General features: G+C 37.1%; 1 protein-coding gene across 3 annotated transcripts in view; it reads left to right on the top strand.

Moving 5' to 3' along the window:
• LOC124593519 (aspartate--tRNA ligase, mitochondrial) overlaps window positions 1-12,783 on the top strand; it is a 146,484-nt gene that overhangs the window by 117,645 nt on the left and 16,056 nt on the right. For all 3 annotated transcript variants that reach the window (XM_047131938.1, XM_047131941.1, XM_047131939.1), the window contains one exon: window positions 4,283-4,495. In XM_047131938.1, coding sequence (XP_046987894.1) covers window positions 4,283-4,495 — 213 coding nt within the window. The remainder of the gene's footprint in view (window positions 1-4,282; window positions 4,496-12,783) is intronic.

Raw genomic sequence — 12,783 nt, forward strand, 5'->3', positions numbered from 1 at the left:
GAACATACACATAATGTCAGAAATCAGTAATTCAGACAGAGAGATAGGCCAACCAGCCACAGAAAATGACATCAACACAATTTAATTGAATGGAAGGGCCGTAAATGAGGAGTCATAGGTAGCAACTATATCTAATTTCTTAAATATAGTACAAAGTATAGAGACAAACAGTTCAAAAGAAAAATCACAGCAGTATATTGAAAAACAATTAGCAAAACTTCAGTCGCATGAATGTCTAACCAGCTTCTCCTTTTGAAATTAAGAAAATTATGTAGGGGATGACAAAAGTAACTGTTCAAAGGACTTAACAGTCCAGAATCAGAATACCAATCAGGCAAACTTGCTGTGAGCATTGTGACAACCATCCCACCAATGCATTAGGTTGAAAATACTTATTTGGTAAAACACCATGTACTTCTGCGTGAAGAAGTCTGTAACTGTCTGCTGTACATCCTTGTCTGAAAGGAATTATTCACCCTTAAAGAAACGAAGGTGTGATGATCACGTGGGGAGAGATCGGGACTGTTATAGTGTGGGTGTTCGAGTGTGTCCCACTTGATTTGGCTTAACTTCTGCATTACTGCATTTATGGTATGAGAACTTGCATTATCATGAAACAGTAGCTTCCTGTGTTACACTTTTCTACAATAGTGGTTTTTGACAGACATGCTGCCCCATATACATTTTTCATTATACACCACATTAATCCCTTGCCTACATGTCGTACTTTTATACATCCATCGGAGTCGTGCTACATTGCATGTACACTGCAGCAATGCTGTCGAACGGAAACTTTTTAATCACCCCTTATATATTCCCTCAAAAACTATTTGTTATAAGGACTTGTTGGTGCTTCCAAGAGAGTATTAAAGATTTATTCCCATGTAGTAAGACCACTCTTATCTGAAATATGTAATGCATCACTAACTCAAGGCATTTTTCCAGAGAGACTTAACTATGCCATTGTTAAGAGCCACTTTCAGGAAGATGATAGGAAAGACATCATCAGGAACTACTTACCTGTTTCACTACTGATGTCATTTTCCAAAATTTTTGAGAAATTGATGCATTCTAGATTAGTATCTCTTCTCAGTGACAATAATATCCTCCAGTTTGGATTCCAGAGTGGATGCTGTATTGGTAATGCTAGTTACATGTTCACTCACCAGATTTTACAAGCATTAAATAACCAAATTGTGCCAGTTGGTATTTTCTGTGACCTAACTAAAGGATGCACAGTGTTACAACCAATATTTTTGATCATTTATATGGTGACAAAATGCCTGACAGACAGTATAGTAAAATAAACTGAAAGAGTTTCCCCTTACAATTCCTATTCTGTAGAAGAATTTTTATTACTCTAATTGGTGATTTTTTCCTCCATGTAAGTGATCAGCATGTAGGCATATTTACAAATGAATATGATTCATTCCACATCATTATGATATATTATGCTTATGATCCTTGGAAAATGAAACTAACTAACTAGCTCCTACAAGTCACACTGGAGAGCTTAATGAATAGCACAGAGCATAATATAAGGTAGGTATATTTTTGGCACAGCAAATTTAATAGATTTACAATTTTGCAGTCATTGTTTCTTTGTTTTACATTTAAATGAACTGTCACGGTCAGTCTACTAACCTGATGTGCTGCATACTGCCTACTCCGGTATATTGATAGTGATATATGTGAGTGTTTTTAAACATAGACCAGTTAAAAATTATTGTTAATTTTCCCCAGTCATTTAAGACATCAAAAGTAACAGATTTTATCACATAGTTATACTTTAACTGTTTTGGATCAAATTTAGTATCACACTTTGGGTAAAACCCATCTGTGATGAAAATTAACATACACAGGTTGTTTAAAAATCTTTGCATCAAACCTCTAGGAGAGATGGATGACATCGTGGGTACACTTTTGTTACAGACAAAACGTTCACTTACACATCCTGGAAACACTTTCATTCATATTCCAAAGGCTAATACCTCGTTGATACAACCACTCTCTTCTTTCAATGGCTGTTTGTTTCAGTTCCAATACGATTGTCACATCCTATCCTCTTCCTGATGTCATCCAAATACTTTATCCTAGACTGTCCTCTTCCTTTCTTTCCCAGCTCTTTCCCCTTCAAGAATGTTATTGATGAAAGTGTTGTGTCTGATGACATATCATTTTTTTATTTTTTTTTTATTTTATTTATTTATTTTGGAATCTTCCCCCTTTATTGATTTCCCTCAAGACGTGCAGGTTTTTTTCTTTCCATCCAACTCATTCTTTTCATTTTCTGCCGTATCCACAATTCTGCAGCTTCAAGTTGGTTACTCTCCAATTTTACTAAAGTCCAATTTTAATTTCTGCAGAGCAGTATACTTCATGCAAATTATTTTCTGGCACATGTATTCATATATTTGCTGCTTAAAATGTTTTTTTGGACATAAATGGCTTTATAGCCAATGCAGCCCTTATCTTCACTTTCAATAAGCATCCTTTGTCCCCTCTGGTTATAATATCAAGATACCAAAGTTGTTTCACCTGATCAATTCTGATTTCATCAATTTTTGTGTTTGTTTTAATTCCTCCCATCCTTAAATACTCACCGGACCAGTGACAACAAGATGATCTAACAGTACCTACTAACTGGCCATGCTGCATACTATCCCCATTTTTTAAATAATTTGTTAATAATAATAACTGTCCAATTTATTAACACAATACAGACATATACACGTTAAGTAGCATGGAAAAATGTCTGTTATTTCATACATTAAAAAGTTTCAGGTTTTTTCCATAGGAATTAGCATTTCTTTCCAGAGGCTAGAGCTACACCACTATCACTAGCAGCACTTGATTTCATCCTCCTCTTCTCCTTGTATTTATGACTTTGTCATTACATTTAGCATATTGTCAAAGCTTCCTGTATATTTGGCATATGTCATGGTTTTCGAGTGTTCATTCTCATTACATGTTAAACAGTCATAATTTGTTACTGCTTAGTGATGTGTTGTATGTGCTGTAGTATTCAAAAGCATCCAGTTGCAGTGTTGTTCTTAGTTCTGTCTTCCCGGCCATATCAATTCAATTATATCTCCATCTGCAGGGGGCATTATGTCGATAATTGCCAGTTTCTGATGGGGGCAATTCCACTTATCTTTGTCCACAAGCAAATCTGCAGACCAATGTTTCAACATTTCTACATATAATGCAGTTGTTAGTCAAATTAAAGTGTATTTTGTCGAGTTTTTCATTGCTTGGAAATTTGTCATTGAAGACAATGTCCCATTCATATTTCATGACTGACTTGATGTGAATGTTGTGTACATTTCTGTAGATGATGATCCATTTTGATCAAGGATATTTTTCTTTGACTCAGTCACAGTGTACTGTTGTTATTGTAAATGTCTTATGTTGGTAAGTAATTTTGGTTTGCCCATTTTGCTGTTTGTATAACTAAACTCAGAGTAATATTGCCTGATGTGATGATATACAGACTAATTTCAACTAGGGTTGTTCATGGCTTGGTACTTTCTGTTTTATGTTTGAGTACTAGATTTTGGAGTAGGCGATTTGCTTTCTCACTCCTTTCTTTATGTGGTAAATTAAAAGTGTTCGGCATTTATGTCTTGTGCTTAAAAGAAAAGCCTCCTATTGCTAATAGTAGAGTCACAACGTCGAATTGTATTTTAAACACACTTCTTCTCTATAAGAATCGGCAAAAAGCTCATTGTATGTTGTTGGCTAATGAGTCTGAGATAGGAAATATATTACCCTTGTACCATAATGTGTGTCTATGCAGAAAAGGATATTTTAAAAGTGAATCAGGAACTTAACTTGTCTCGGCATACCATCTTTCATGCAGAGTAGATGACTGGAATGCAGACAACACACACTGCTTACCTACATCGTATAGTGCTTACAACAAACTGCCTCTCAGGAACATAGCCGATACAGAAGGATGCCTGGTGTCACCGTTTCTCCCCATGACTATCTGCCTGTCACTCCTAGATGTTCGATGCAAAGGCTTTGAACCACCGTATACTGTACCTACAACAAATTTTAGAACAGTAATCCACAGTGAATTTATTTATTTATGAGCTGTATGGTGTAACTGTGATGGTCTGTTGTGCTGAAATTTTGCGAATGAACAGAAACATATACATTAGTGAAAAAAACAGTTACTTTGTTACTTCAGTGGTGGTGTCCTCTATTGCAATGGTGTATTGTTTTTATTTTAATTGTTTTTATGCAGTTAAATTAATAATTTTTCTTTATTTGAAAGGACTATTTATCAGAGAGCATGAGGAGATATTTTAAAAAGTCTTTCGCCGAAAATTATGCTTTAGAAAAGCTGATCATAATTCCTGTTGGGAATAATTCAGAAAACGTGTCTCTTATAGAGGACATAAATTCTATGATGGAAGACACAAGGAAAAATCTCCAATTGAAAGATGGAGATCTATTATACTTGGCTGCTGGTTTGGAAAACCGTGTTGTGAGTATTCTTAATCTTAGAAGTTTTCCTTCTGTTTTGACACAGTGTAACTTTTTTGCCAAATTGGAATAAATAATTTTATTTTGTAGGAATTATTCTCCTTTTACTCAGTAAATAAGCGTGTGTGCTTCTGAAAATTATACTATTGTGAAAAATCAGTAGAAAAATTAGTATCATCTGCACTAAATATGTATGCCATTAACGACCTTACATTGTTTAGTGAAGACAAAATAATGTACCATGATCATTTGAGCAATAATAGAAGAATGATTCGCTATACACCTCTACTTTAATCCAATCCAAACTTATCTGACCATAACTATTTTCTCTCATTGCTTTTATTTACTGGTTTAAAAATGATAAATTTGATTTTCTTCATTGGACAGTATTTCATCTTAGCTGATGTACTTCAGGCTCTTTTGGGACTAGACATCCTGTGTGCAGGAAAAGTTGCTTTCGTAAGTGGGTGGGGAGTCCAGAAAGTAAAGAATTCTTGTGTGTTAGGAGCATTGGAAGTGTGCCTGCACACATGCTGTAGCTCCACAACCAACAGCATTAGCACTACCTTGTATCCTACTCTCCAGTAGATTAACCCAAGATTAGTCAAGTGTAAATTCACAATAATGCACTGGTCTGTGTCATGTATAATTGTTATGTTTCTTATGTTTTTCTGAAATGAGCAAGAAAATGCGACATTCTGCCAGGTATAGCATCACATGTGGTACACTTTCTCATTGAAAAGAAGTTTAGCTTCAACTTTCTTTCACCCCTCTCCTCTCCCATCTTCCATTATTCTACTTTTTTTCCAAGACTACACATAATTAGTCTATGCTCACTGTGAGGCTAACATTTCTTCTTAACATCACAATTTAATGGTATACTATCTTCCTTTTGAATGATGTGAATTCCATTTTAACAGTGTATGGTGTGGGCTTTTTGCCAGGAGACATGAACCACCTCAGCATTATCTTCCTTTTGAATGATGCGAATTCCATTTTAACAGTGTATGGTGTGGGTTTCCTGCCAGGAGATACGAACCACCTCACCATTCACCTTAATACAAAAATGCCACAGCCAGTCTGACAGGTGTATCAGATCAGCTGCAGTTATTTTGAGATGTATATTTTACTTGTATGTGAGTGTGGCTTACTTTTATGTCTTGCAAGATAGTTCTATACACATTAAGACACGTAAACAGCTCATTACAAAGAAAGCCTTGTGCGATTAAAATCTGTAGGTGAATATAAGAATGTGAATGAAGCAGCTATTAAAAAAAATGTGTAATTTTGATTGGAAGCAGACCATATGTATGTCATTACTCTTTCTATCATCTCTCTCTTTTAACTGAAAATTTGAAAACAAGAGTTAATAAACAATTAAGACATATTTCATATAGAACAGTTAATGCCCTTCTGTATGGAATTCATACCAATCACCTTGTGTGGCGTGGACTGGGTGGTTTTTTAGGTTAGATGGCCTCGGGCAAGTACAGAAAGGGCAACAGCCTCAAAGGGTGTGAGGCAAAGTCAGGACATGCGAGGACCAAGCAGCAATCGGTATTGTAATTGTAAACTGTTGAAGCTGCATTGGTAAAGTACCAGAACTTAAAGTGCTGATAGAAAGCACCGAAGCTGAAATTGGTATAGGTATGGAAAGCTGGCTGAAGCCAGAGATAAATTCTGCCGAAATTTTTACAAAGGCGCAGATGGTGTTTAGAAAGGATAGATTGAAGGCAACCTGTGGTGGCGTGTTTGTCGCTGTTAGTTGTTGTTTATTCTGTAGTGAAATAGAAGTGGATAGTTCCTGTGAATTACTATGGTTCGAGGTTATACTCAACAACCTAGCTAGGTTAATAATTGGCTCCCGACTCAGCAGCATTAGTGGCAGAACAACTGAGAGAAAATCTGGAATACATTTCACATAAATTTCCTCAGCATGTTATAGTCTTAGGTGGAGATTTCAATTTACCAGATATAGACTGGGACACTCAGATGTTTAGGATGGGTGGAAGGGACAGAGCATCGAGTGACATTATACTGAGTGCACTATCCGAAAATTACCTCGAGCAATTAAACAGAGAACCGACTCGTGGAGATAACATCTTGGACCTACTGATAACAAACAGACCCGAACTTTTCGACGCTGTAAGCCCAGAACAGGGAATTGGTGATCATAAGGCCATTGCCGCATCCCTGAATATGGAAGTAAATAGGAATATAAATAAAGCGAGGAAGGTTTATCTGTTTAGCAAGAGTAATAGGAGGCAGATTTCAGATTACCTAACAGATCAAAACGAAAATTTCTGTTCCGACACAGACAATGTTGAGTGTTCATGGAAAAAGTTCAAGGCAATCGTAAAATGCGTTTTAGGCAGGTACGTGCCAAGTTAGAAGCTAAACAATGTCAAAGTTAGCATAAAGAGGGCTATGTGTGAAGCGTTCAGTGAATTCGAAAGTTAGATTCTATGCACCGACTTGACAGAAAATCCTAGGAAGTTCTGGTCTTACATTAAATCAGTAAATGGATCGAAACAGCATATCCAGACACTCTTGGATGATAATGGCATTGAAACAGAGGATGACGTGCGTAAAGCTGAAATACTAAACAGCTTTTTCCAAAGCTGCTTCACAGAGGAATAGAAAAGCAACTGAAATCACTCAACAGAGGAAAGTCCACTGGACCTGACGGGATACCAATTCGATTCTACACTGAGTACACGAAAGAACTTGCCGCCCTTCTAACAGCCGTGGCCGCAAGTCTCTAGAGGAACGGAAGGTTCCAAATGATTGGAAAAGAGCACAGGTAGTCCCCGTCTTCAAGAAGGGTCGTCGAGGAGATGCACAAAATTGTAGACCTATATCTCTGATGTCGATCTGTTGTAGAATTTTAGAACATGTTGTTTGCTCGCGTATCATGTCATTTCTGGAAACCCAGAATCTACTCTGTAGGAATCAATATGGATTCCGGAAACAGCGATCGTGTGAGACCCAACTCGCTTTTCATGAGACCCAGAAAATATTAGATACAGGCTCCCAGGTAGATGCTATATGCAGCACTGTGGAGCTAAAAGGTTTGGAACCATTTAAAGGATAACACATGTTTGCAGGGGACAAGGGGAGTAGTGGTGTTGTCTTGTGTTGTCTAAAGCATTTAATTTTTGAGTTTCTTTTTCATATATCATCACCCTCAGGCTTCTAGAGAAGAATGGTTGGATGTTGTGCCCAACAACACTAATTTTATCATCATAAATATTGTGTAACTAAAAAATGATATATTTTCAAGGAAAATATATTCTTTTTAATCATTTCAACATGTTCATACACTTCCTGTTACTTGTGCACTGGTGAGCCACACCATCATGACCATCTGCTTAATAGCTGGTTTGTCCATCTTTGGAATAAGATACAGCACTGATGCTGTACATCGTGGATCTATCAGTTTGTTGGTAGTTTTGTGGTGGTATACGGCATTAGATATCTATGCACAAGTCATGTAATTTGCATAAATAACAGGCTGCTGATTTGCATATGTGGTGATGGCATCTGACAGTGACCCATATGAGTTCCATAGGATTTACATTATGTGAATTTGGTTGACTAGACATCAATGTGAGTTCACTGTAATTTCCCTCAGACCAATGCAGCACCGGTTCTGGTTCTGGCTCTGAGACACTGATGATTATACTGCTGAAAAATGAAATTGCCATCAGGGAAGACATCAAGCATTAAGGGATGCAAGTGGTTCGCAGTTGTCAGCGTGTCTTTGATTACTAGCACAGGTCCCATACAAGTGCAGGAGAATGTTGCCAGTAGCGTAATACTGCTCCCACCAGCCTGCGTCCATGGCACACTGCACATTTTGTGTCACCATCCACCTCAACGACATTGTGGTGTAGTAAAAATGTGATTCAATTGAAGAGCCGACATGTTTCCATTGATTGTCAGTTGAATCCCGATGGTCCCGTGCCCGTCCCCTGCAATCGTAATTGATGATGATGTTAGGTCAACATGTGAATACGTAGGAGGGGGGAAGGGGGGGGGGGGGGGGGGAGGTCTGCTGCTGAGGTCCATGTTCGAAATGTACAAGAAACGAACCCTACATTATATGAAGAGTCATGGATGCCAACCATTTAGCACCTAGTGATAGTTTCACTGTACTTCTAGCTCTTTCCATAGATGGTCACGACAGTAGCACGTGAACTTTTGACCAGCTTTACCGGCTTTGAGATACTTGTTTACAGGCTCTGCGTAATAATAATAATAGTCCTTTATCAAAGTGGTTTATCTCAATGGATTTCACCTTTTGCGGGCCATATCATCGCTTGGTTGATCTGTCTGTGTCTGCTGTGCTTACATACTTTTGTTACCATGTCACGTGCCCACAACGCCAGGGGTTGGGGGGGGGGGGGGGGCCAGTGGTCATAATGTTTTGGCTTATCTGTGTATAAATAAACATTCATAATTAATCAATGCATGTCAAAACAGGCAATATAATGGAATTCAATATCCTTTTTAGTGCCTTGGCTTGTAACACGGGAGAGTTAAAACATCAGATCACAAAACCTTCAGCTGTCTAAATTTCCATTTTTATTTTATTTTTGTTACCAGTTTCAGTGTTACACTATGCAATTTCAGGTCCCCCTTGACCTATGTGTAGGAAGAATCCCACTTGCTGTGCAATTGAAATTGGAGCCAACATACAGACACGTATCTGTAGACTTTTTTTTAACACGGTGATCCCTTCAATCATTACTTGCAAGCTCAGAAGTTAACATTCTAATGGCTACACTGGTTGTTAATGTACCAGCATTTCACATTTGCAATGGCTTATCTCACACTTACATTAACCTGTGATTTTGCAGTGTTAATCACTTAGATATGTTACCTAGACAAATTTATTCCCAAAATTTTATTACTCTACATTAATTATTTTTTGGTGTTGTGATTTTTTTTTTCCGGTCATAGTGTTATGTACAGGGAATAAAACAATGGACATTATATGATACCTGCCATCTCCACATGTTTCCCTTTTTATTTCCTTTCCAGTTGGTATGCTCTGAACCCATGCATGACCTTCTTTTGTTTTATCACACTTCCCTTCCACAGTTCAGGGCTTTGTTTCTGCTTTCTGAATTCATATAAATCATCTCCAGACATATCTGATGGTTCCATGACCGAAGTCATTTTCAAATCTCATACCGGTTTACTGCAAACCAAAAGATGCAGAATTGGTGAAAATAACAGCTATAGTAATAACTTATATGTCCCAGAAACACCACCTCAATTAGTGATTTGACGAAAAAAAATTGTCGAAATTTTCATTGACAAATGAAGAGTGAGAAATAGGCAAGTGGGGTAGCAGATTGACCAGTATGAGATGCAGTTTTCTAAGAAAACAGATTTAAATGCGTGAAAGAAATTAGAGTGGTTAAGAAAAACTTAATTAGCTTCAAATAACTTGTGTACCATTGGCTGTTGAAAGACTACAGAAAGAAGTCACTAAATTCAGTTATGTTCATTGGATCATAACTGATGAATGCTCAATAACTTTGTTTGAAATGTTAGCTGTAATTGACCTAAGTCAAATGATGGCAAAATGGTGAATTTGGTAATTTAGATGTTGTTGTCATTGGAGACCTATTTCAATTGTAGCCTGTCCTTGGCTCATTGATTTTCAAGCAGCCAAAGTCTTACGAGCATACTTTTCATCTGTGGCATCTCTTCAATTTCATGGAACTCCATCAAAGTACGACATCAAAATATTGTCTTCATTGAATTGCGTTATTGACTTTGTGATGGCAACTTCACTGCTGATGAAGGGATGTCCTATATGGCTGAGCTATATATGACCTTCATTCAGTGGCGGATGCATATGGGCCCCCCCCCCCCCCCCCCCCACGCCCCTCCGCTTGCGGGGCTGCCCGCATTGCCACCTACACTGCCCCTGTCAGTCAGCCTGCACACTATTCTTTCATCAGACATCTCGACAGAATAAAGTTATCGAGTATGACATATTGGAAAACTACTGTTTTTATTCCAACACTGGACCATGTTACGATTGACATGAGAGAACGTTTTGCCGAAGAAAATATTTATCATTTAAAATTCAACATATTTTTGCCCTCACAACTACTGAAACACAACGGTAATGATCTGACACATAAATTGAATCAGTGCTTAACCAACCTACCATTCTTTGAAGAAGAGTCACTCATTGTGATTAAAAAGAGTTTAATGGGAGAGATGCTTCAGTACAAACAAACAAGCATAATCGCCCTTAATGATCGCGATTCTGTTATACAAGCATTGACTGTTTGTCCTATATCTGACTATCCTATTTTGCACGTGCTGTACAAAATACTTGCTTATCTACCCACATCTATTACTACAGTAGAAAGAAGTTTTTCAACACTGCACCATACAAAGACGTGGCTGAGGTCGACAATGATTGTCCTATTGACGATGTAATTAATCAATTTGCCAGGAAGAATAGGTGCGTAGAATTCCTCATTTAAGGAAGAGAACCACAAGTGTAACTTTTTTGTATCATAAGATGGCATTGTCTTGTACATGTGTATAATCAGTTTAAATAAAACTTTCTTAAACTTTGCGTGTGACTTGATTATTTTTTATTATGATAAAAGTAAAGATAGTACAGGATATTTTTAGCATCCCCTCCTTGAGGTTTTTCTGTATCTGCCACTGTCTTCATTTGAGATTGGAGAGTGTGACTCAGCTTCATATCTATCCAAAAAATGCACAGTACATTGCTTGGAACCAACAGAGGCTTGCCAAACTGACAAGTTTGTAAGGATTTGGCCAGTGACTATGGTGGACTTGCTGATGAAACCATTATTGCAGTCTGCACTTGAGATATGTTGAGTGTAAACATTTCAGTTAGTGCTGGTCTCATTAATGGGTCACTGGGTGAAATTGTTGAAATTTGTTGGATGCATCGAGATCAGTTGCACAAAGGTCAGTTCTTGTTCACGTCTACAATCCTTTCAAAATTTGTACTAATTATAAACATTTTTACGCTATTCAGTCAATAGCTGTTGATTACGATGACAAATTCAACATCAAAATTCAGTGAATTCAGTTGCTTTTGACTTTGAGCTGTGTGATAATTGCTCACAAGTCGCAAAGTCTTACTTCAGGTGTGAGCTCCCTTAGGCAGACAAATATTTGTTGCTGGCCAAGTACGTGTGATTTTGAGCTGATTTCGAACCTTAGATCCTTTATTCCATTTTGAATGAGACTGTTGAAGATCAACTATGCCTTGAAGGAAGTTGTCAAAGAGTGTGTGTATGTTTGAGAAGCAATCCACCATATGATGCAGAGCAGCACTTTAGAACAGAAGCACTTTCTACATCTAAGATTGAACTGCTCTTTGACTGTGACAGCATTGCGGGCATCAAGGTGTACCATCTCAAGCTGAAACAGTTATCACAAGACCACTTCCCATCACATTAGAAATTGCGAATTTCTTTCACATAAAAAAATCAAATAAATATCAAATCACAGAATACACTGAAACTTCTCTGCATTCTCTTGATCCATATACTCTCAGTATTAACAGAATACTGATCAGTATTTAAATAATTGTATTTTAAGCTTTCTGAAGAAAAGTAAAAAATAAAAAAATAAAAACTGAAAAAAGGTCAAATGTTTTGTGAAAGCATTAGTGTAAAAGCAACAAATAAACTAGATTAGAAGGACATTTGACATGCCTTTGAATGATGCTCAAGATCATATACACCAAATGAAAATTTAATATTCAGTTTTTAACTTACAATCTTAGAATCTAAAAGGTTACTAGAAGATATTCGTTTGGTGGATTACATACATCATCATGCAGTCCGCTGTTATGTGGCCTTGACAGTTTCTATCATCCATGCCGAAAGGTATAAAAAAAGATTCCAAAAGTTTTTCAGTCACAACAATGTTTCAATAGAGAATCCTTCAAATACTAGGAAAGAGAATGTGTGTGGTGAAAGAAGTAGTAATGTCTCCTTACAAGTTTTATTGTCATAATTGTTGTTGCTCGCTCACTTTTCCTGATAAAAAAAGAGTATAGATTTAGAGCATCATTCAAAGACACATGAACTGTTTTTCTAATCTATTTTATTTCTTGCTTTTAGTTAAATTATTTCATTAAGCACTTCAGTGGTTCAATTTTTTTTCCAACATATTTTTGTCAGAGGTATGAACGAAGGCTTCTAATTTTCTTCAGGTTTGCCTTGTTGTTTCCAGCTTGTAAATAGTTGTGAGAAATTTTATACAGCCATT

This window comes from Schistocerca americana, chromosome 2 (assembly GCF_021461395.2).
Source record: "Schistocerca americana isolate TAMUIC-IGC-003095 chromosome 2, iqSchAmer2.1, whole genome shotgun sequence".
Lineage (NCBI taxonomy): Eukaryota > Metazoa > Arthropoda > Insecta > Orthoptera > Acrididae > Schistocerca > Schistocerca americana.